Source organism: Lasioglossum baleicum, chromosome 6 (assembly GCF_051020765.1).
Source record: "Lasioglossum baleicum chromosome 6, iyLasBale1, whole genome shotgun sequence".
Lineage (NCBI taxonomy): Eukaryota > Metazoa > Arthropoda > Insecta > Hymenoptera > Halictidae > Lasioglossum > Lasioglossum baleicum.
The window spans coordinates 5090068-5115711 of record NC_134934.1 but is presented as its reverse complement, the minus strand read 5'-3'; the positions used below and the strand labels follow the sequence as shown (position 1 = coordinate 5115711).

The 25644-nt window shown below is 45.0% G+C and overlaps 1 protein-coding gene across 1 annotated transcript in view; it reads right to left on the bottom strand.

Annotated features, from left to right (window-relative positions):
• The window catches only part of Mid1 (calcium-permeable channel component Mid1), a 78204-nt gene extending 53837 nt beyond the window's left edge, over positions 1 to 24367 (bottom strand). Inside the window, exon 1 of the mRNA XM_076425881.1 lies at positions 22190 to 24367. Within this exon, the coding sequence (XP_076281996.1) occupies positions 22190 to 24367 (2178 nt within the window). The remainder of the gene's footprint in view (positions 1 to 22189) is intronic.
• Between the last annotated feature and the right edge of the window lie 1277 nt (positions 24368 to 25644).

The following is a 25644-nucleotide window of genomic DNA, read 5'->3' as shown; positions in this document are numbered from 1 at the left end:
GGCTTCGCCGACACAGATTCCCAGCCGCTCATTTGCCAAATCGATTAACTCCAGAAAATGAAAAGTGAAGGAAATTGATGGAATAGCAACGTTAAAGTTCTTTCGATTTTTATCGTACGGTGATATTAATTGCATTGTAATTAACTATTGCATTGTAATAATCAAAAGAACTTCCTTGTAATTTGTAAATTGGTAGAGAAAATTGAAAATTAAATTTGGGTTGAGTCCGTATGTATATAGAGGGTAAAACAAAAATTTAGTAATAATTTTTAATAACACATGTATTCTGTATAAGATTATATATTTTTGTACAGGTGACAATTGTCAATGGTTATACAAGAATGTGGACAAATTCGCAGATAGAGGAAACGAATTACACTTTGCAGAGCCAAGAAACTGGTGTTCAGCGAAAAGAAGCGACAAACCTATCCGCCCGATTAAAATTGGTGTTTTGATCGAATCCACGCGTACAGCGTTTCGCTATAAATGCATGAGGATCCCCAGCATAGTAATGACGAAGGCAGCGATACCTTGTACGAAAATAAATTGAAGGCGCAGGGTAACATTTTTCGACGGCTGAGGCTCGGTTCACCGTAAAATCGATGATCCTAGCTGGCGAACACGCGTGATGCTTAGCGGAATCATTAGCCCTTGTGATTTAAATTGGAACGAAGGTGACGTCCAATTAAGGGAGAAAGCTTGTTTGTAACACGATTGTAATGCAAACTCGGAATATCGAATTAATTTCAGCGTACGGAACCTAATTAAAAAAAAATCAGCGCGGCTCGATTTTTCACTAAAGTCGTCGCGAGCATAAACGATCGATTTTATTATAAATATAAATGACGATAAGTCGAAAGTTCATCGAGATATAAGTGGAAATTTTATCGTGAATATTTCCAGAGGTATTTCAAGCACGTGTACACCGCGGTGGTTACATTTTTTTAATCCGCGATGGAAAAAAATAACAAATCTTTGACGCCGCGCGTTTCCACCGTGTTGTTCTCTGTATTTAATTTCAAGACTTTCTCTCTGATGTTACTTTCCGTAGATTGCTCTCGAAATTTCTGGATTTCGATGCACATCTGCAGTCTAGTCATTACGGTAAGTAGAACGGGTCAGCAGCGATCAGACTATATATTCGACACATTTTCAGAGACAACTTCCCTCGAAAATCGGACTGTTCCACTGTTGAAAATTAACAGTGAAACAGTTTTTAATACTTGTTTTTATCCCGGTATATATTTTCCGTTTTTCGTTGTGGTCAGATATTGTCTGTTTAATATTTTTTCATCGACTATTTCCTCTGAAAAAAAAAATGCAACTTGTCTACATATGTATCGTTGTATTTGTAACCTTCGTTTTTAGGTTGTAATTTTAACGCTGTGACAGAAAATCGATTCTACGAAATCAATATCAAAGCATGTGTGCGCATTTCTTTTTTTAGAGTTCTACGCTAGTGGAATTGTGCATTTTCAATATTTTGATATTAATGGCCTCTGCAAACCCTCTCGCTACATACTCTTATTTCCCATGTGATTTTTTTATTTTCCCGCTGCTGTGTGGTGTTCTTTTATTTTCGTGATATTGCATTTCCAATATTTTCGACTCAATTACTTTTCTGATGAATTAGAAACCTGTCGTCAAATAAATTACATTTGCAATTGTATAGCGAATTATATCTCTGTCGAGACGAAAAACAATTCAATACCGATCTTAATTCTTTACAGTTCAAATTTTTATTGTGAATATACGTGGATTTATGCAACTTGAAAACAGAAGGTGTCCTACTTTAGATACAAATTAACAATGAATTCGCTGGATACAAATTAACAATGACCTCATTAGATACAAGTTATCAATGAATTCACTAGTTACGAGTTAACCTTTTAAATGAATAACCTTTCGATTATGAACAGTTGCAAAAACGTGATGAAACAAGTCGAACTCAGATGAATATTTGATCACAATCAACGTAAATGCAACATGAACACTATGACATAATGAAGTGAAAGAGAAAATAAGTCACACCAAAGTTAAACAGATTTCTACACAAACAATTTTCGGAAATTGTCGTACACAGATATGTCCCAAAAATCGAAGGGCCGTTAGTGAAAGGGATTATTCGTCCCTTGGACTATCAATTGATTAATTTCTGGGGTAAATCGTGTTCGGGATGGTAACTCGGTTTGCCGTGATTTTTTGGGCACGAACGACGGTAGCAGGCTGGCAAATGCAGCCCGAAATTCGCGCAGGACGAGTGCAAGGCTCGAATCGAACTGGAACTCGATTCCAGGTTAGCTCTGCAGTCTTTTGTCCGTTCCTCTAGCAACCCGGATCGCTCTTCCGGCCGCGACCTGCCCACCAATCGTCGGCCGAAATAACGCCGCTTATTTTTACCGGAATATCGAGGAACGCGTTGACGTTCGGCTCCGTGACGTCAATTCCGTTCATTAATTCGCCATCCACGAGGATCCTGGCTCGAGACGAGATCGTCTCGATTTCCAACCGGAAGCAACGGCTCGAAAATTTCGTGGAAATCACACATCCAAAGCATCGTAACCAGACTTATACACTTCTAACAAGAATGGGTAGACACAATTTAAAATAATAAAGAGACTAAGAGAATTTAGAAACATCAAGAATTATTATACGAGTATTATAGTGCCAGAAGAATTTTATACGTCCACGACAAAAATGATGAACTTTTTTCAAACAGAATAGATAACAGGTTATTTCGATCTCGGGAGGAATTTCCGGGAAAAGACCACGCATTTTCGGCAGATATACCGCCCCCGCACTATGCTATCCGGAGGTAATTAGGGCGCAATTTGTCAATTCCATAATCGCTGGAATGTCACGCGATTGTTCGGCAATGTGGCGCGATGTAAATCGCCGAAGGATTCCACGGGAAACGAGCCGTGTAATAAGCGAGGAAATTCCATAGGAAACGCGGAGATGCAATGTTACAACCTGGGGACGCCGAACAACTTACAGTTAAAGCTACAAGACTGTCAAACCATAAATAAAACGGGTAAAACATGATTTAATAAAATAATAGCTTAATTAGGTATTCAAATTGAACAATCTGAAACTTCGTGTGCTTCACGATTGATCCGAGTACATATACCGGTTAAGGGTTAATTCGCAACGAGGAAGTGAAAAGGATTGAACAAACAATTTACAGTACATAGTAATTAGAACGATTTCTTGAAATTCTTTTCTCACAAGAAATGGATCAAATTTCTAATTCAGAATTAGACCACTAATTGAATTACTTCTTGAGACTTCTTCAGATTGATATTCGGCGCTTAAGATGTTAACGAATGCTCCACGCGAAATTCTTAACGACAGCAACGATGATTGTGCGAGAGAGGCGCAGAGTATGAAAAGGCTCCGGGAATTGCTCTGAAACTGTTCAGAGGAAACGAGACTTTCAGACCAAGCGTATCCAATAAGACACGACACACTCCGAGGGAAATAAAATGAAACAGAGCCGCGAGAGCTGCTTTGATTTCTTCACTTTCTTCGGACGCAACGTCCCGTAAATTTCGCTCGGCTCGTCGCTCGTAAATCGAGACCGCGCGCTCGACGATCAACGGGTCCGTAAAACGATGCAAAAGAGATCGAGCACCGGCCGCCTCGGTCATTACTGGCCCCGCGGATCTTTATGGGAGTGCACGGTTGTTTTTTTTTTCTTTTTTAGGGCAAATCGATGGAAACGGGAATTAGAGGTTTACTGCGCCGATAAACGTTCCTCCCCGGGAAACAGGAGTATCAACTGGGATGTGCACCCGGCGAAATTATCTGCCTACACGACCGTTCGTTCCCGAACACCGAACACTGTTTGCCAGGAGAGAGAATTGTTTCTGTATTTGCCCTGAAGACGCGATGATTTTTGTAAAATTGATGCGCGAGACAATTTCAACAGTTCCTTGATGAAACAATTAAATTAAGCTGCGGTGGAAACAATAAAAAGATTTAATCCTATTAAATTTTATTGAAAGTAGCCAATCTTGTATTTCTATAAGTTGATTTCATTCGGCTCGGAAATGACCAATCATATACATCATTGGTTCAATTATTAGCTCCTTCCAAGGTTCGCCATTATCGTTTAGCGAGCAGACAAAGCAGAGTATCGCGAACCTCTCCGAAAGTTTGATAATGCGGTCGCGTGTCGTCGGAACGAGGAAATCGTTATGGCTGCCGTTCGATTCGTATTTCCGGTGGTGGAACGTCTTCGCGACGGACACCGAGCTACTGAAACGGGATCGGAATTAGGGAGGATCGCGGACAGGTAATGGAATCGAACGAAATTGCGTCGGATATGGGCACTCGTATCGAACGTATCGCCGTGACGACGTTACCGAGGCTATCCTTATCGCTTTCGGGACCCCACGAAGACATTAACCTATCAACTTCCACACCCGCCATTTAGAACGTTTAACGCAGCTACCCTCTATTTCATTTTAATATTTCTCACGTTTCCTCCGTGCTACAGTCAACATTATACTTCATTCTTTCACTGAACAACGCGTACAATCGATCACAAAATGTGTTTGTTCAAAAACCACAGCCTGAAATCAATTTCCTGTACGAATAACGCAAAAATGTTTCTTAAAATACAACCATTTTTGGGGCAAATAATTGCATGTGTTACAAAAATGTTCCTTAAAATACAATAATTTTTAGGGAAAATAATTGCACGTTTCACAAAAATGTTTCTTAATGTACAACAATTTTTCGGGAAAATAATTGCACGTTTCACAAAAATGTTTACAAAGCGAGCACCCTTCTTTCATTTTAATATCTCTCGCAATTCCTCGACGTTGCAGTCACCATTTTACCGAGCAGAATTATACGAAAAATAACCGTAGCACACTCCGCCCGCCGATACCTCCCACAAACGAGATCCCGAACGTAGTGGTCTGAAAAATCAGCAGACGCTACAAACCCATAAACATCCGCAGTCCATTCACGACAGACTGAACACCTGGGTACGTTTACAAAGATACTTCGATCAAACCTTTGATCGTCGGCTGCCGATAGAAGCGACCCGTGCCTGCGGATAAAAATGTGTGTTGCCGAAGGTAGAAAAGTGTACCAATCGGGAGAGCGGGATCGTGCTATAAAACCGGCGAAAAAACTGCAGAATTAGATAAAAATTGTCGGTCGGCAAGAGGGGCGTGGAGGAAGGGGAGGGAGGAGGTTGACAGTTTATGGGGTGAGGCGTTTCCCGTGCGACCCGTTTCGCGGAAGGTATCATCGGAAGGCTATCGATCGGCTGTGCAAAAACCGGCGTTTGTTTGTCTGAATATTGACCGATTCTGCGGCGCGGGATTGCGGGACGTTGCTGAATCGTCTCCGGGAATTCGACGGGAAACGTTCGCGAAAGGTATCTCACTCACAGGAAGAGTCTATCGATCGGTGTGGACGAGCGACGACGACGACGACAACGACGACGAGTTGAGTCGAGCAAAAAGCCACCGGGTTTCGTTTCGACTATCGATTGTCCTAACGGAATTGCGGGGGACACGGTCGCCGTTGAATCCGAGCTAAGGGAAAATCGTAATCGAAGGAAAAAGGAAAAGCTGTCGACAAAAGCGGAGGACACCCAGCCTGGGTTTCTCTTGTCGGAAACAGCCGGAGAAGTTCATCGCGATAATGCGGTGGGAGCACGGGTCGCATTCATTGCTCGTAGTTTGTTGCCAATTATCCGAAGTGTCCACCGACGTCGCGTTCCTGACGAGGAGCCGTGTCATCGGGTAATATCTGCGCGCAGCTCGCGGACGCAACGACATATGTATACGTGTATACCTATTCTGTGTCTCTGTGTGTTGCATCGGTGCAATACATGCAACGGCACGCCGCGCCGGACGTGGAAGAGGAGTGGCCGTGTGCTGCATCGGACAGCTCGCAACTACGTACACACGTCGCGCACTCGTAATAATCGTTGCCCGAAACGCTGATTCGATTCGCTTTTTTCTTCCACTAGGCGTTTATTGCTAGAGGCTCGCGTCGAAACGCTTTCTCTCTACTGAAACCTTTTTCGGTTGCACTTTGCAGCCTTGTGACGCGCTTGGGATTTGTGTCATCGGATGTGTTGCAATTCGCACGGTGGCGCTTCTGCTGTTTAGATAGTCCTTGGTATGTGGTTTCTGTGATCCTTGAAATTGTTGCGCAGTTTGTACTTTGATGATTCTTGGGCCTTCTATTATACATTCTCTGTGACTTTGATACTTGCAATTGTGACCTTCGAATTGCGGATCTTTTTGCATTCTTCAAGTGCTGTTTAGATAGTCCTTGGAATGTGGTTTCTGTGATCCTTGAAATTGTTGCGCAGTTTGTACTTTGATGATTCTTGGGCCGTCTATTATACATTCGTTGTGACTCTTTTATATTTGCAATTGTGTCCTCTTAATTGCGGATCTTTGCATTCTCCAAGGACCCTTTTTAGTAGTCCTTGTCCCATTGTATTCCCAAAAACTGTGGGAATATGTTGGTACTTTCGCCAAGGGAGATCCTCAGGAATTGGGAGACTTTGCATGATAACTGCATTCTCGAAGAACTTGACGGACTGCCTTCTCACCGTGGAATATTGTCCTTAGATAGAGAAATCTCAGCGGTCAACCCTGTCTAGTCGGTACCGCGACACCCGTTGTTTGACTTAAAATATCACTGAACAAACCACACCCCAAGTTCTCTACAAGACTGCCACAACTAAACTAAGCTAACTTTCGGTATACCTACTACAACCTTCGCTCCAAGCAACTTTCCTAAGCTCCCAACGAGTATGAATCACTACTCCTATTCTGCTCAACTTCAATCGTCAGTGAAGAAAATTCATATTCACGATTGTCTCGCAAAGCTAATACGAAAATTAGTAGAGACCCAAGGATACTATTGCGGGGTTAACATTCTCGTTCGCTCCATACAAGTTATCCACCCTCACCTTGATTAAATATCCTAATAACACTAGGTTTCACGAGGCGCTGTACGACGTCCGCGCAAACGAATTTTTCGTTTCAACGCAGCGGTAAGAACGGCCATTTCCTGTGGTTCTCGCAACCATCCTGCACCTCGATTAAACAGCCATAACACTCTTTATCTTCCAGCCTCTCTTCGACTTTCCACAAACGAATTTTTCGTTTGAACGCGGAGCGAAGGCAAGAACGGCCGTTTACCGTGCTTCTCGGCAAGTTTAAGAGCCCGTTTCCGCGTCTTCAACTTGATAGTTCGCCGGACGACCCGGCTTCCGCAACCCGCGAGCACCGAGCGCGATTCAATGTTTATCGAAGGAATAAAAAAGGAAAATACGCGGTCGCTGCGTCGAGGAAAACTTTCTCGATAACGGGGCGAGCATAATGTTAACGGGCCGTACACACCGGCTCTGCCTTTTTTTTCCAGCCTCTTCGCAGCTTCGAGTCTACCCTCGGGGATATTCGTCTAAATTATTCGCTCTCCTCGCGCGTCCGCCTTTCTCTTTCAACCGGCAACGACAAACGTTTTTCCTTCGAGCTTCCTACACCGTCTCGCTCTCTTTCTCTTTCACTCTTTCTCGCATAGGAGTTTCTCGTTTTCGACTCGTCCCGACGAAATTCTCGACCCGACTCGGAATACGAGACACTCCTCTTGAAAACGAAACGTTCTCTCGCTCGACCCGATCCTTCCTCTCCTCTCTTCTCCGCCCTTCGTCGAGCTCCATCGACAATTCCGACCGGAAACCGGGACGGTTTCTCATGCAAAAGTAAGTGGGGACTGCAAAATGAAATTTTTTCCCCGCCGCCCGCCGGTGAACGAAGTGTGACGGGAAATCGAATTTGAATATGTGTCGGGCACTCGATTGAATAGAGTGAACGGGTTTATGTTTGTGTTATCCGCTGCTGGAAAGGGCTATGGTTGCGTTTACTCGATAATAGTGGCAGCTAGGTTTCGGAGCGATATTCAGAAGCGTTCTTAGATGAAAAAGATAATTTGTATAATTATTTTGTTTAATTTAAATTTCTTAAGGAAGTCTGGAAGTCCAATCTTTCCTTAATCTCCTCAAGTTTTATGGAATTAGGTCAATGTACTTCGATCAACCCTACTCTGAATTACATCCCGAGTCAAAGCCAAAGGATCAGATAGTTCTTGTGTTAACATCCTCGAAATTAACTTGGTTCGAAGCTGACATTCTATTAAGGACAAAGAAGTTTGTGACGAGACGCAATATTAAAAGCCAACGTTTGCTTCTCGATCAAAAGCTGTACACTGTACAAACTTGTATGATTGTAATTAGAGATTAACATATGTTAGGTATACAAATGAATTCGGAGCCCTCAAAATTGATCAACACGATGGAAATATTTAGCCAAGCAAAAATACATTTCGCAGAAAGAGTTCGCCAAATAATTTGGTTACCCAGCGGTGCTTTCCCTCCCCAGCAATACGGAAGCTAAGGTTCGCGAGTTGCACGCAAAGCGAGCCGCTCGCTGCCAGTTAGAAGCCTAACTATCCCCGACGTTTAATCGTTAAACCGCCCGCCGCGCGTAAACTCTCGTGTTCTCCGCACCTGACGAACTGCAAACTGGTTCTCCTGTTCGCAGCTCGAACCCGGGGGTTCAACAGCGAAACGTCGAGTTTCCCTCGTTAACGTTTTTAACGGAGCGTAAGAGTTTCAGGACAGCGAAACTCCTAGAGGAGAGAGACGTCGAACAAACGGTTCTCACCGGGTATTCGGTGGGTAGAACCACCCACAACCCTTTTGCCAAACAAGGTTACATACCGAACAACCTAATACGGCATTATCTTCGTAATTGTCGCAAAGGTCTCTACCGTAACTGTTCAGCAAATTTTATCCCCACTAGTGGGCGATTCCCTTGAAAACCACCTCGAGACTCACACTAATGCAAACAAAGCAAACGATCGAAATTTGTCTAATTTCTGCTTTTTTTATTAACCTTTTCCCATCGTAGACACGCCTCATTTTTCTAATTAAAATGACACCAAACACTATATAATTTTTGTCAACTCTTTTTCTTCATAATTTTTCAAGGTCATCTTCAATTTTATCCTAATACACGTATAATTCTTTTACGCCTATCTGTTAGAGGATTTCAAGACGAATTCGGTAAGTATCATAACATAACAAAAAAATAAAATTGCTTTTCTAATTTTTTTTTACAAAAATTTGCTGCAATCACATGAAAGTTCTCTTGAAACCATGCTATGTCTGATAAGAACATTTTCGATCGGACTGCTGATAAAAGAGTAATCTCTACTGGTCACGATTCGTGGTTCACCCTGTATCATTACGAATATAAGCACTCGTGTAACAAGCGATTAAAAAAATGAGGCGGACCACAGTCTCTTTCGTTTTTAATCGTTATCGTCCTCTACGTTCGGCACACTACAAAAAATGTAGCTCCTCTACTAGAACTGTCGCTTCATCAGGGAACAGTTACAGAGAAACTACTGTATCATCTTTCCGACAGATCTTTGAAGATCGATGGATCGGGATAGCCGTCGAAGGGCGAGGATTTCGCGGCAGATTGTGAATCGCGTCGTGGAAATGGAGCTGTGCGAACCGGCGGCGCGGCGTCGCGTCGCGATTATCAACTTATGTGGGCGTAGGAGGCGGTGTGTATATATACGTAGTGGCTCGTCCGAGATCCGGTGCAGGTGCACCGGATGGCTGGGATGACCGGCGCAGTTTCAGTTGCAGTTGCAGCCTGTCGCAGCCAGCCGGTCATCGCTTCTCTCTTCCAGCTAGTGCGTGCGTGTATATGTATACACCTATCCGACTAGCTGTGTTCGTGCGCGCGCGGTTCCGGAGACAGATATATATATACATATACAGCACGTTGCAAATTCGACCTGCCAAATTTTAACCCTCATCCGTCCCTCATTTCACGAGCTGAATCTGTCCCTCGGTGTCAAATTGACACAGTGATAAAAAACAGTTATTTTTCAATGTTTTTTTAGTCAAATTGGTGAGTTAACCCTTCGCACCCGGAGCTATTTTAACTCGAAAGTTAGAAATTCCTTTCGACCTAGAATAATTCCATTCTATGTGATTTTTTTAATCTTATGGATATGAAATTTATGTAATACCTCATACAGTACTTAAATGTTTAGCAATTGATTAGATACCAACATATTTAATAATGTAAATTGTATTTTGAAGTATGGTACAGCGATTTTTAGTGGTGAGTTTGCGAGTGCTAGTGTTTCGCATTAAAAAAATAAAAGTCGCACGAAGTTTCAGGAAAATTTACCTACAAATAACAGAACATTATAACTTATTTCGGGAAAACTGTGTCAGATTGACACAAGGAACGGATGAGGGTTAATAATATTTGTGGTTGCAAGGAAAAACGCCGCATGTCACAATTTCAAAAAATTTGAGTTTATGCATTCATTGCAGAGGTGGGCATTATTTGGCGAAACAAATATTTCAAATACTATTTAATATTTTCGATTTTCTTTTGTTTAAAGAAAATTGTATCTTAGGTAAGATATACAATTTCGAAAATAAAATATTTCTATTTGAACAATCTGAACCTCAAAATAAAATATTACTATTTTAACAATTTGATCCACAAGATAAAATATTTCTATTTGAACAATCTGAAACACGAAATAATTTATAAGAGTTATAATTATATAAACACATACAGTCTATTTTATCGTTAAGAAACGATTTACACTGATAAATCTATTGAATTCGAACCATTATTTTCAGCAATGATATTTAAAATTGAAATTGAAAATAAAGGAAAAATACAAATATTTTCAATATTCTTCAAATAAAATACAATTTCAAAAAAAATTGCTGCCTCAAATAAATTACTTTATTTTCCAAAATTACTGCATCAAATAAAATATCTTATTTTCAAAGTTGTACACGTACTTTAAAATAAATAGGATTATTTTGATAATATTTACTATTTAAAATACTATTTTCCCCAGCACTGATTCATTGAGTGTCGTAGTATAGGACTGACGTATTTACCAGAATAAAATGTCATGAAAACAAATTCGAAAGGCTCGAAAATATACAATTTAACCGATGTCCTATGTCGAAGCATTTATTGATCAAAACTTCAAACGGCTATATCTCGAAAGTGAAAGTGTGTGACATGCGGCGTTCTTCCTAACAGCCACAGATATAGTCCATGGATTTGCATAAGACAACAAAATCTTATTGCGTAAGAGTAACAAGAGCAATAATAATGATCTTTATCGAAGTAAATTGGGACATTTACAAAAGACAGACTCGATTACTTCGACTACCGTGTGGTTCACATGCGTGTGAAGATTTCTTGTACAGTTTGTCGTCGTTGGACACAGGTTGATATGTTTTTGACTTGATTACAAAGTCAGTTCGATGGCAGTTAGGTTCATTCAGATAGCTTCAAAGTTTTGTAGATGTACACTAGAGGGTTGTAAGCGAAGTTCCAACTCTGACAGTTCGAACTATTTCGAACTCGAATTTATTGTTCGGAATAGATTGTACGTCGGATTGCACCGGCGCGGCGTGCAGATGATTTCTGACTTATTGGTTTTTAGGATTTTCGTTTCGATATTTTGTTTCTACATAAATCCTCATCCTTCCTAAAAATCTCTTTTCGATATAGATTGTATGACATATTTACTTCGACTACGTAAACCTGCAAGCATAACAAGAATAAAAATACCGAGGTCCGTGCATAAATAAAATTAACCATCCGAATGAAATCCTGTTATTGGCTCTCTTTGTACCAGTTCCATGGCCAAAATGCGAAGAATTTTGACCACGTGGCAGTTTGCAATTATTTCGTTGGTATCCCCGCATTTCGTTAATCTGCCGTAATCCGGCTGGGCTTCGCTCGTAAATAAATGAATGAATAAATAAATAAATAACTACACCGCGCGCAGGGGAGTCCCGTTAGCGCTGATTAATAATGGTTATGTGCGCTTCACGGACAATATCATTGTATTAACCGAGTCGGAATTAACACCGTTCCTGCCTAGTCGACGTACTTTCTCCCTTGATGCGCTCCCGCGTCTTCGTAATATTTTATTTACACATAATTAATGTAACCTATTTATTATCCGACCTACTGTTGTACCATACAATAATCATGTGTGAAACTCCTAAGACGAATGTACCAATAAACGTATCAATTCGATGTAATTCGTTCGTGTAAAGTCAGATCACAAGGAAATTTGAATCCGGAAGGCGAGAACTCCGTAAAAATTATTTAAATAATATTAATAATAAATAATACATAATCCTACGTCGAGAAAAATTGGCAAATCACGCGGAATTTTGGTATAAGGGTGAACCTTGAATCGTGACCAGTAGGGATTACTGTTATTAGCTGTCCGATCGAAAATGTTATCAGGTAAAGCCTGGTTTCAAGCGAGCTTCCACGTGATTATAGCAAATTTTTCGTCAACTCTTTCTTTTTCATGATTTTTCAAGGTCACCTTCAATTTTTTGCTAATACACGTATAATTTTTTTACGCTTATTTGTTAGAGAGATTTCAAGGCAGATTCGGTAAGTATCATAACATAAGAAATTGCGAAAAGTTGCTGTACTGATAAAAACATTTTCGATCGGACTGCTAATAACAGAGTACAGTCTTCCCGCGATTGTTGTGAGAACCTCGGGGGTATCGAGTCTCAGGAAACGAAATGGTATGTATTACGTTTTTTAACGCGTGTGCCGAACATAGATTTCTTGGATAACTTTTCCAAGTATAAACGATGATCCTGGGTAAACAACGGTGCTAAGCGGGAAATTGTTGTATTGTACTAATGCTGTTCCATACCTGAGAATGAAACATCGAGTATCATTTAATCAATTTAAACACCCTAATACCTTAATTTCTTTGTAGCGCGATCGCCCGCCCAAGGGGGAACCCCCTAGTAGTGGGGATAAAATAGTCACATCATTCGCATACCCGAAAGTCACATCAATCGCGGGAACACTGTAATCTCTAGTAGTCACGATATTCGTGGTTCACCCTGTATAATATAATAGAACTCGATTACGCGGCGCAAAGACGGTGTGCTAAGAGCATCGAGTTGCGAAATGCAATCCAGCGGAAACAATTACGAGGAAATGGTGACTCGGGTACGTTCGCAGAATCCGCGATGATCGAGCGCGTGCGAATTTGCCGTTTCGAGTCGGAAGATCATGGAATGAGTCGCGAGATTTCATGGCAAATGCAATCGCTCGTAAATCCGCGGTTAGCTCGTCAACCATACCAAATGGACCAGCACACCCCCGCGATTTCTACACCCCCATTAATCGGAAACATTTTACGCGATGTTTGATAGAGAGAAATCATTTAACCCTGTTACTACGTAAAACATTAATGTCGCTATGTTCTGAACGGCGCGATAGTGATAACCATTTTCCATCGTTCTCGGCGACTATCAAAGATCCATGAAACACTATTCGCATCCTCCTTCCACTCCCGCACATTCGCCATTTAGACTCGCGTGATCGCCGAGTCCACTGGAAAAAAACGGAAAACGGCGCAATAGTGGCTTTACGGCTCGTAAATCGTGATTACCTGACGCAGCTCTATTCGGGGCTTCCGGGTGTGTCCGGGACTATACTGACCATGTACAGTCACTATAGTAATCACGCAACGACGCGTTGACATCTCCAGTTGACAGGTGAGCCTCGTTTACAAGGTAAAGCAGGTGATGCTGATTTACCAAGTAAACTTTGCCTAACACATTAATGTATGTTCAGTCAGGAGCTCGAAACATTGATGATCTTTGGGAATTTTTTTCTCAAAAACTGTACGGCCTAATTAAGAAATTGTTGTTGCATTCGAAAGCGTGTAGTTTGGAGCATGTCTCATAATTGTTTTTCATTTAAAAATATTGATCGAGTACGAAGGTATTTCACGTTTCTTTCTATTGACTAAAAACAAGTATGCTATTTACTCGAAAACTATCATAAAATTTTTGATTTCAGGTAAATCGGGAGGTCGTCCTCGGAAATAATTTACAACTTCGTAAGAAACAAATGTTTCCAAATGAAAAAATTACACGATACTCTCCGAGCTAAGCCAGTTTTTGGACACAGTTTTTGGATGTAGTCTAACGGTTTCCGAGAGAAAACCCATTAATTACCGAACGAAAAAACGCGACCGCCGGTAGTTCCACGGTTCATCCCGCTAATTGGGCCTTAAGTTCTCGGCGCTGGTTCACTAATACGGTTGGGTAATGCGGAATCAAAGGCGAGCGGATCAAAGCGCGCAGGTTCATTAATCTCCGTAGCTAATCAGGGAACAGGGGGGACAGACAATTGTTTACAGGGGACGCACTGATTGCTCTATCCAGTCGGAACCGACACGACACGCTCTGCGGGGACAGGGTACATCGGGTACATCCGCGGGTCCGTGTGCTCCAGTACAAGAGAGACACCCATCTTGGGACCGTTAACCTGCCAACCGATTCCTAAATCATGCCCTTATGGACTCGATTAATGGGGAGTGATTGCGATCCGGCGGGAGCAAATTATCATTTAAATGGATCAAATATTCCGGGCATCGAATCACTTGCTTCTCTTAATTATTGAATGGCTTTCCTGAGGGAAGACGTCGTTGTTTTATAACAAAAAATTATTAAGTATAATTTAAAAGAAACGTTAGAAGAATTTTTAAATATTGTTTTTGTCCAAGCAATGCAGTGGATAGAATACATTATTCCTCTCACTGATTATGTTTCTTTCTCGTTCTCACCAGACATATCCACGCGTTTGTATCATTTCCAGCTTATTAAGCACATGTTAGGAAAGAAAATAAAATTCTATTTCACTAAAGTTTGTTGCAATTTGAACAGAAAAAATTTTGATTTTGCATAAAGATTCGCTGTCTATGTTGTAAATACCTCACGATCCATCCCCAAACTCTACGAACAAAGATCGCAAAGATCTCCTAATATGTAACAAGTATAATATAATAGAAGATTATAAATCGCGGGACGATTAAGACCATTCCCGGGCCCGAGTAGGAAAGGCACACCGTTCTGAGAATAACACAGGTGAGTAGGGGAGCGTGTGACGAGTTTATTCGCCCGACTGTTTAACAGGTTAATCTCGAATTACCGTATTCTCGAGCTTATCGTTCGTCGAGGGTCTCTTGTCGCGAGCTCGCGACGCCGTCGACGACGACGTCGGATTTTCGGAGCCGTTTTCCCTCGACGTTATCCGGGGAAATGCAGTCTCGTCGCGGAACGATTTTTCCGGCGATTTATCCGGTGTCGTTCTCCACGGCTGAAATATTAGCGGCGAATATCGAGAGGGGGTTGGATAAGAGGGTAACTAGAGAACGAGGCGGGGGAGGGGTTGAAGGGGGCCCCGGGAATTTTGGTTAACCGCATAATGGATCGAATTCCTTCGTCGCTCTCGGCGAATACAGGGTGAACCACCCGTATAATTCCTGAATTATGCGTTGCTAGAATAATCGCTGACGCTCCGACGAGAAAAACTCCCGTAGTTAACATCGACAATTTTCTCGCGATTCTATTTCAAAGTTCTGCACGGCGATGATTGTTAACACGGTTTTAGGCGAACTCCGCTCGGGAACTTTCGGATCAATGCGAATCTCCGAGGGGAAATTTTTTCTATGTTAATTGGATACTGTGGGATTTTTTAAATCTGTTTGATGTCGCAACTTTTTTAGTCACTCGGTTCTGTCATAAAGTCAGTCGGGGTGTGAACGGACACAATTTTTTTAGAAGCAACATTCTAACGAACGAATTATAGTATCAAGATTGACAATAATAAAATAATTGTAACTGTAAATTAAACCTGTAATCTGCAGTCTGTAGATCTAATCAAAAAATTTCGATTTGCAAAATCGCTTAAGGGTTTAACGATGTCCTCCTGCGAAAAATTCAATGCGAATAAATCATACGCTACACCTTTCAGTGAAATCGAACCGAATCGAACTAGCATCCATTTTCCCCACCATCGAAAATAGATCCGCAGCAAAACAAACAACAAGTCCTAGCGGAATCGCAGTGAACCAAACGATCTTTGTTGATACATCAACGGTAATCTTGTATTCCATTTAAGCGAAATTGACTTTCAAATGTATTCTTCCGTTTCTATTTACATATTTCAGAGCGCGAACGAGCGAGGAAAGACCCTTTCCACTCGAAAAACAGAAGTGCATTTTAAAACCGAATAGAAGAAGAGTTGGAGGAAGGTCGATTAAACATTTTTTACCGAAAAGTATAAACCGGTGCGACAACAACCGGTGTCTTTCTCCCTCTGCGGCGGCGTTTTTCGTCAGTCGTGAAATTTCAATCGAGCCATTAACTTCGAAAAAAGCGTCCGTCGAATGGAACATCGACCGTAAAAGACGAATGGAATCGGAATCGCGCGTAAGAACGTTTACTCGGGCGCGCGCTTGCCATCCGGGCGTTACCTTTTAACAGAATTTATTCGATTTATTATGCAACGGGGCTTGGTATCGATCGGGAACGGTAGCCGGGAGCTTGCAGCACGGTTAAAACGGCGATTATCAACGAGGGAGACCGTCCGAAGTTTTGCTGTGGTGATACTGATTAGAAAGACGGCGCATCGTGATCAAAATACATTGTCAGCAGGTCGAAATTATAATTATTTCTTTGTCAAACTGTCACCAATATATTCCTCAAATTTTTCTGATTAGAATGATTCCAAACACGACGCAGCTGGGATCGTATTTACTCGTTTAATCCTCGATACAGTGAAAACCTCTGCAGTCCGAACCAAGATTGAGAACATGAGTGATTTGTACAATGAATCCTGTTGTTTACGGATCGCTTTCGATTAAACTGTTTACATGCAAAACACATTCGAATAATGAAGAATTCATCTATCAGTTCGGATAATCGAGGTTAAACTGAATCGTGAATTTGTTCACGGCGAGGCGCAAGCTTTTTTCACGGGAGATCAAGCCTCGAGATATCCTGATCGAATTCCAACGAAAAGTCTCGTTAACGACTCGGTTTTGCCGTCTCTTTTTAGCCAAAGCGGGACAAAGGGTCTGAGAGGAGAAGAGAGTAGAGGAGCACAGAGAGACGGAAGAAGAGACGCTTCGTTAAACGAGCCAGCAACTTCTTCCTACTTTGAACGGGGTAAATGAATTGCTCGGCAAACTTGTAATCCGAACAATCAACGGCCGTATTCTTGCCGCTTGGAATGCGAGTGGAAGCGAGTGGAAGCGAGTGGAAGCTCGACGAAAGCCAAGAGGATGTGTCGGATCCGCTTCCAGTGCGTGCTGGTCCGCTCGACATCGCAAGCACACTGTGCCTGTGTGGCCGAGAGAAATCGATGCCGATATCGATCCGATTGTTCGTTGTTCCCGAACGATTTTCGATAAGGAAATCGATTTTTCTCTGGAGGATGTGGACCACAGAATGGGACATCGTTTTAGGGTTGCGAGCTTCTCGTCGCTGTTTATTCTTGCTGAATACTATTAATTCGTTCAGTTCGACTTTTAATCTTGCGCGAGTAAGCTCTCGTTAAGAATCAAACAAGTGGTTTGTACAAGGTTTTTTACTTGCATCGCTCGCCTCCCTTCCTCTTATTTTTCCAATTTCTATGGTTGTGAACCCCTTGCCTTACAATATCATGTTTGACTCGTGACGAGGATTCTGAACAGATTCTGATAAAAATGTATGTTAATAATTTCCTTTAAACCGAAATAAAGTTCTATTTTGGTTTCGTTAATATATACATTTTCTCCTTTTCAAAAAGTTCTAATCACACTGAAACCGTAAATTAAATCGTAGGGCAACGGGTTAACATTTCTTTCCTCTCTTGTATTAAAAATTTGGTTGTATTTAATAAATTGCTAAAAATTTAAGTATGAAATGAAAAAGATCATACGGGATGGAAATATTCTAGTCGGGAAAAATGTATTGGAGTTAAGATAGCTCCGTGTGCAACGGGTTGAATATGAACAAACTTAATGTAAAAGACATTTTGAACGATGATGTAGCAATTTTTAGTGGCGCCACAGAGTCCCTGCTCGAACGCTGAGGATTAACATTACCGTCATAAATTGATCGAGCCGAAGGAGAAAACGAAAAAGAAGAAACGAATGGTAATCGCGGGGTCCAGTATAAAACGCGATCCAAATTCCGCAGGAGCTCCGTCCACGAATGTGGCGCGCGAGGGTGGCGGTGCGCTAATCGTTTAAATCGATATCCCGCTCGAGTTGGCATCAGTCTAGCGGGCACTTCTTCCTCGAATTTCTGTCCACGCGATCCGCTCGAAAACACTTCACGCTCGAGGTTCGCGAGCGCCGATAATACGGCGATCTGGAAATGATCCGATCGCGCACTTGCCCGCCGCGCGATCGTTCGAGTATCTTGCGGGTAACGAGCAATCCCATCGTAAAGTTCGTTACGTGCGAACAATCGCGTCCGTCAAACAATTATCAATTCATTTTTTTCCTGCCCTTCAGCCTCCCACCCCTCTTCTGTCCGATCGTCGAGCCGACAAGTTTCAAGCCGGCCGATCGAGATTGCCGATAAATTGCCGAGTAACGAGACCGGGTTTCTCTCTGTTCGATAACCGATGGAGAGTATCGCCCGCAAGGTACTGTTGCCGGAAGTTTGGTCGCGTTAGGCCAGACCACTCCCGCTTTACCTTATCCCATCCCTTCCCCCTCTCACTCTCTAGCCTCCGCGAAAATTGCCGTTTAATCCTTTAATTAATTTTCTGCTTCGAGTTCTGGCATTATTAATACCGTCTGCAAGTCAGATAACCGAGCAGATTACTCGCACTAATGTGCCCCTGCTTTAGAGTTCCTCGCGGTCGTAATTACTCTACATTGCGTGGTTCAGCGATTGCTCGAACTATACAAGATTGTTGGCTTTTTTTCAACAACTTCTACATGGCTTAAGAGTACAATTAATTTGGAAATTAATTTTTGTGGTGACGTGAAATGTATGAACATCGAGAGAGTGTGGATTTTATGTATTCATGGTAAAACCAGTAAGGAGATTAGAGATTAAAATTTGCTGGTTTCGAACGGTGATGATAAGTTTAGTGTTAATAATGTACGATTGGTAATGAATTTATCCAGCTTCTTGCGAGTCCAGTCTACTGCGCGGTGGTAGCGGATTTAATCCTAAAGATCGATCCTAAAAGAAAAATGATTAAGCCCCCTCTAAAGAAAATTCGCTAACAATGTCCGAACATCATTAATCAGGACATCGTCCACAAAGTCCCCACACGAAAGCACTAAGCAGATTCGTCGACGATCTCTCCAGAATCTACCCGACATTCAGCAATTATCTCTAAAGCTATCCCGGGCCAATTCGTTCACCATAGTCAGCTCGTTACGAATTGAAAGGCTACCCTAAAAACCACCCAGCACAGCGAGCCCCGCATTCCGCAAACCAAGATGATCGAATCAGTGTGTATCGGTCTGGCGATGTCGTCTCGTGGACGGTCGCGTCGTTGAAAAGAAAGAAAATTTCAGTGTCGGTGGCGTTGCCGAAGGGGTGTGAGAGGATTGCGGGGGTGGAGATGGTACGTGCGAGGAATTTCAGCAAGGTCGAGACACTCGGCGTGTCCCGGGATAAAGAGTTTCTTGGCAGGACTCTTCGTCGGAGGAACACGGTAGCGTAAGTGGAGAATAAGAGAAGTAAAGAAGATGGGGGAGGTGGGAGGGGGACGTTGAATCCGTTCCTAATTGCAGGATTCGCTAGCCGAAACGCTGATTAGCGTTGATTGCTGAAGAGGTCGTTCAACGGGGGCCGAGGGTGGCTGTTGCATCCGTCGCATAAGTCGCGGAGGATGCAGCTTGGCAACGCTGCGAGGCGACGCGACGACTTGCCTCGTCTCCCGAAACAAAAGCTTTGATTCCGATTTCAACTACCTTTCCTCTCTCTCTATCTCCACCTCTCTGTCTATTAGATTGTTGCATACGAAATGTCCCATTTTTACTGAATATGAAAAAAATAGTTGAAACGAAAGCTGTATGGTTTCAAAAGTAGCATACGACGTAGTAATTCGTTAACTTCCGTTTTGCATTTCCAGCGAGATAGTAAGTCATTTGAATTATTTATTCCTACATGCCAAATCGTTAACAAGTAATTTAGGTGACACACTTGGCTGAATCATCCTGTATCTCTCCGCGCGCGCGCGCGTTCATCTATCTATCGTTCTCCCCATCTGTCGGCCTGTCTCTCTCTCTCCACCTCGTTTCTCTGCAATTTGTCGCGGATTCTTTGCACGAACTCATCCTCTCCGCCGAAACAATGGCTCGTTTACGCGGTTACCGTCGAGAAATCGACGCGCCCGATGTAGCCACGCGAAACCGGAAAAGCGGACGGACTCCCGCGAGAATCGTCCCGGAAAACTCGAACCGACCGGGGATACGTTAATTCCTCGGCATAAGCGTATCTCCAAGTCGCGAGAACTGTTCAAACTATAGACAATAATAACGTCGCCGACGCGCGACGACGGAACAGCCGCCGGGATGGACAAGAGGAAAAGGAAATTGCTATGGATCGACGTCTCGCGATCCTCCGAGTCCCGGTGGCTCGATGTACGATTCTGGACCAGCAAAATTATATTTTTATTTCCATGTACTAGCCGGCAAAAATATAGCCGTCTTCGAAATGGTAACGAATCGTAAAAAAGAATCGTAAGGAAATTACTTTTGCTTCTATATGCTGTTGGTCAAAAATGTCATCGCACGCCCTTCAAAATGGTAACTTTTTTTAAAGTAGAGTAAGTCCCAATAACTTATGATTAGAAGAATTAATTGATCACATTTGGCAGTAACTGCGACGTAAATAGTAAATATTGCTTTACAAGTTGCTTCAACAAGTTAATTTTCCTTCGGACAGAAATTGAGAGAAAAAATTGAAAACTGTGCTGGTCTACCTAATTGATAGACTCCCAGCTGTTAATCCCAGACTTTGCAAGTCGATAGGCACCGCATAAAAGAATCCCATCGATTCGTAGCTTTATAAGAGCGCATACCCTTTAGGCGATCATTACCGAGAACATAACCCTGCAAGAAGGTCGCCAAAGAGTCCGGAAATAGGCACTGATAAATTATTACAGCACTATACAACAGTATCTCTGATTCCCAATGATTCCATGATAAACGGTTTACAAATGTACTATCGTCGATGGAAACTATAATATTAAGTGGAAGATTCATTTAGAATTGATAACCAGCTCTCTTTGCGAACGGTGGCTCTTTCTGCCTCGTTTCCGTTAGTCAGCAGTCAAAGGGTTAAAGAAACTTCAGCGCAGACTATGTAATTACGCGGCGCGGCGGTCGCGCTTAACAAAAACTTTTAGGTCGCCTTACAGTAATGGCACTTTTCCCCCGGTTCAAGAGCAACGAAAATCTCTTTCGGTGAAAATCTCATGGCTCCTTCGAGAAATCTTAGATAACGGGAACACGTCTTGTGCAAGGATGTTCCTGGGCGCAATAGAGACAGACCCTTGTGCATGGTTCGGGTAAACGTTACGTTAATATCTTATAAATTAAATTGCATGGTACTCGACGTTCACGGGGGAAAAACTGAATCGCTCGACCGTGTCGAGCGTAAGCTGCCAGGGGTGACGTTAATTTGCACTGCGTGCTTATTAGCTAAAAATTATTCTAGCATGAACTTTTAATGTTGATTGTACACTATATTCCAGGACCATTTCAACCAAAAAAATTAGAACATTCAAATCGAGCCAATTTTTGTGCACATTTTTGATTAGATTAAACAGGTTGATTCTCTCGTGGAGGACCTAACTCGAACAGTGCACAAGGGTTGCAGGAATGAAAAAACCTGAATTCGTCGAGGAATTTTCAAACTCTTCTGCATGTTCAATATTGATGAACCAGCGTCTCCGACTAGCAAACCATCTACAGATCATCCCTCACCTTTATAGAATTTCTCAATGAACCCCTCGACGATCATATAATCAAAACTATGCTATATAAAATGGGTGATTTATCTCAGAAATGACAAAAGCAGTCTCGTGTTCAAACATACATCCCTGGATTTTAGACCCCTTCGGATCTGTTGAAATCTTCTTAAAAATTGTGTGTGTGTGTCTGTGTGTGTACGAGGGTTAGTCTCTAGAGGGTTAGTTAGTCGTCGAGAGATTAGCCGAGGGAAGAGGTGTCGAGACTTGTTCGTCGACGGGCTAGTTTTGTAAAAGTGTGCATTGCGCCTTACCTTGCAATGGGTGCAGTTGAAGATGACCGAATAGGGCTGGGCGCAGTCGTATCGCGCCAGCACTTCCTCGAATTCACAATGTAGCCTCGCGGCTAACGCGTCGACGAGCAACAGCTTGTCCAGGGCATCGACGCACTTCTGGCCACCGTTTAGCACGTTTTCGAGCGGTCCGCCCTTGCCGGGTGCCAGGGCGTTGACCACCGCGTGCTCGCAGCAGTGCCGCAGACGCAACCCGCTCACGAACCAATATCGATTCTCCCTCGGGGTTACAAAACTTCGCGTACTGCTCCGGCCAAAATCATCCCGACAGACGTCCTTCTTATGCGACTCCTCGAGATAAAAAAGGCACTGTTCCGGAGCCATCCGTACGACGCCCTCGGGTCTCCCTTGACCGTCGGTTCCTCCCTCGTTCCTCCCATGGACTCCCTTCCCACCAACACCAACACCACCACCACCACCACCACTACTACCACCGGGTCCACCACCAGCGGCGGCGGCGGGCCTGGACTGTCTCCCGGCAGCAACCCCGACCTTCTCGATCACCTGGTAGAACTCGGCGTCGACGCCGTTCACCTTCGACGCTCGACCATTGTTGTTGTTGTTGTTGGTCGCGTTCATCGTCGTGGAGCAGGGGACCGGGCAGTTTTTGGGCACTTCTGGTGGACCGCAGCTACCCTGAAGATCGGCCGGCGCTGGACCCGCCAGGTCGCAGGCCGATAACCAAGGATTGATCTGGTTCACCTCCCAGCTGTATTCGTTGTAAGGATGCACGGTCCCGGAGTTCTCGGTGTCTGCCGCCGACTGATAGCTTTGATACAATGCGACCGAGTCCTGTTCGGCCGCCTCTCGTTGCTCGTTCCCACGACCTTGCTGAGCCTCGCGACGCCCATGCCGACGATGTCCAACGGTCTCACCGCTCCCGCTATTCTTCTTCTCGTTCTCGCCGTACACCGTGTCCTGGACGTATCGTTCCCTCTCGAGGTGTTGTTGTCGACCGGTAGCCGGCTGATAGACGACGTTCGACGACGACGACGGCAATGACGATGACGACGAAGACGACGACGACAACAACAGGGACGAGATCTGCGTGACGTTGTGCCTCGGAACCTCGTCGACTGGTCCGAGAGACGGGTTCCGCGCAAATCTCGATGCAAACTGGCCGGAGGGATTGGTCGAACACGCCAGCGGCCAGGCAAGCAGGTACAAGACGAACAGCAGCCCGTAGCTCCTGCCACGAGAGCCGGATACCTTGGTGGTTGTTGTTGTTGTTGGTGTTGTAGATGTTGTTGGTCTGGTGGTCGCGAGCTCCTCGTCCTTGAGACGCCTCTCATTGGTAGTCGGCTCCTGGAACCGGGCAGTGTAGTCGCTCCCGCAGGAGCGATCCCGACGGAAACGGGCCCGAGAGCCACCTGGGGAACGTTCGTTCTCGCGACCGAGCCACACCACCTCACTCCCCTCACCTTCCCCGTGTTTCGCGTCGCAAACCTCCCGATCGGTGCCCCGCGGCTCACGAAAGTCCTCCTCACCGCGATCCTGATCGCGAACAAGTTCGATCTCGCGGCGAGAATTAGAAGAAGCGCAGACGTCGCGACCGCTTCCGGCTTCGTTCTTGGCGTTGTTGTAGGCAGTGTAAGCGAACGACGCGTCGACGGAAGGAACGTTCGTGACGTCCGCGACGGAGACGGTTGTTGACACTTCTTCTTTTTCTTCTTGATCTTCGACGGTGGCCGTTCGTGCTCCCCGATCTTCCTCCTGCGTCGTGTTCTTGCCGGGGCGAGAGGACCGTGACCCCGATCGTCGCGACGTTGACGAAAAACGGACGTCGCTGTCCTCGGTGTCGCCGTCCTCTCGTTGACAGTGAACCGGCCACCGGTGGTGGTGATCTTTGCCACGGGCTCCGCGAGATCCCGAGGAGCGTCGGTCCCGTTCGTCAGACCCGGTGGCGTTGTTGTTCGTGACGTTTCTCGCCACGCTGATAGAAACAGAATCGAAAGAAACGTTAAAGGCAGTGGCGTTTCCGGTTTCCGATCTCTCCGAGATGTAAAGGTCGCCGTCGCGACGACCCGGGCACGGACTCGAACAAGACGAACGACGACGCGCGAACGACGACGATCGGTTGCTAGACGGGTGGCTGCTAGACGTGGGTGGTCCCGTGAAACCGGGTGGATCGAGTAGCATGGGCACGAGCTCGGGAACGCTAGCGTCCCCCGTGGCTGTTGGTCGTCGTCCCGGTGATGATCGTCCCCGTTGCGGATCCACGCCGTAGATCCAGGACCGATGATCGCCACTGTTCTTCTCGCCACGCGGCTCTTCCGTCGGTGACGATGGCGACGTCGGAGTCGCAGTCGCAGCCGGAGGAGACGAGGACGATCCCGATCCCGAACTGGTCTGCCGAAGCTGGACTCGCGTGACCGTGGTGGGCTGCTGCGATCGCGTGCCTGCTGCTGCTGGTCGTCGTCCGGTCGCAGGGGGTCCCGCATCGCTGCCAGAGAAGGTCGAGGCCGATTTCCGCCCCGTGCGTCTGCTGCTGCTTTCTCTCGATCCCTCTCGGTCCCGTTCCCGTTCTCGATCGCGATCTCGAGCTCGGTGTTCGCGTCTCGGCGACGATTTCGTCGACGCCGACGCCGCCGAGGAGGTCTGACTGGGCGATGACCTCGCGACGGATACGCGCCGTCGACGGCGACAACAACGGGCCTCGATTCGATGGCCTGGCCGCCGATCCCGATAACGCCACGCGATAGCGAACCCTCCGCCGGAAGTCTCTACGGATCGTGGGAACGATCTGTTGCTCCACTTGTTCCACTGGTTCCCCGTGCAACGACCGATCCACCGAGAACGACGCAGTCGAACCGTCGACGACGATGACAGGTCCGTCGGATTGCTCCTCTCGCGGACGGTCGAGACGATCTTCCTCTCGAGACGGCTCGTGAATGATGTCAGCCCCGCTCGTAGATATCCCGGAGCCGATAGCCAGGTGACAACTGTCCGAGCGGCCCGGGTCGGCGGGGCCCTTAGAAGTCCCCCTGGAGCAGGCGACCACCTTCTCCTCCTCTTCCTTCTCGTGCTCGTACTCCCCGACGACGATGGGACCGATCCTCTTCCCGAATGTCCGAACGATAAGGGAGGATCGGCGGGTCCGCGTTGGTGACCACCGGTCCGCGAGCCGCGGCGATCTCGAACGCGACAGAGGCCGCGAAGGAACCGAGGCCGTGGGCCAACTCGCGTGGCAGCGACAGCAACGGCAACAACAACGGCGTGACCGCGCACTCGACGCACTCGAGACCCTCGTGCCACCGCCTCCTCCACCGACGATGATCCACCGCTTTCTCCTCTTCCTGCGGCCGCGCCACCTGCACCACCAGCACCTCGTGTCGTGCACCTCCCTCGACGATACCTCCTGATGGACAACCGGTTTCGCTGATCCTGTTCTGCGGAACCTCCGGGATTCGCTCCCC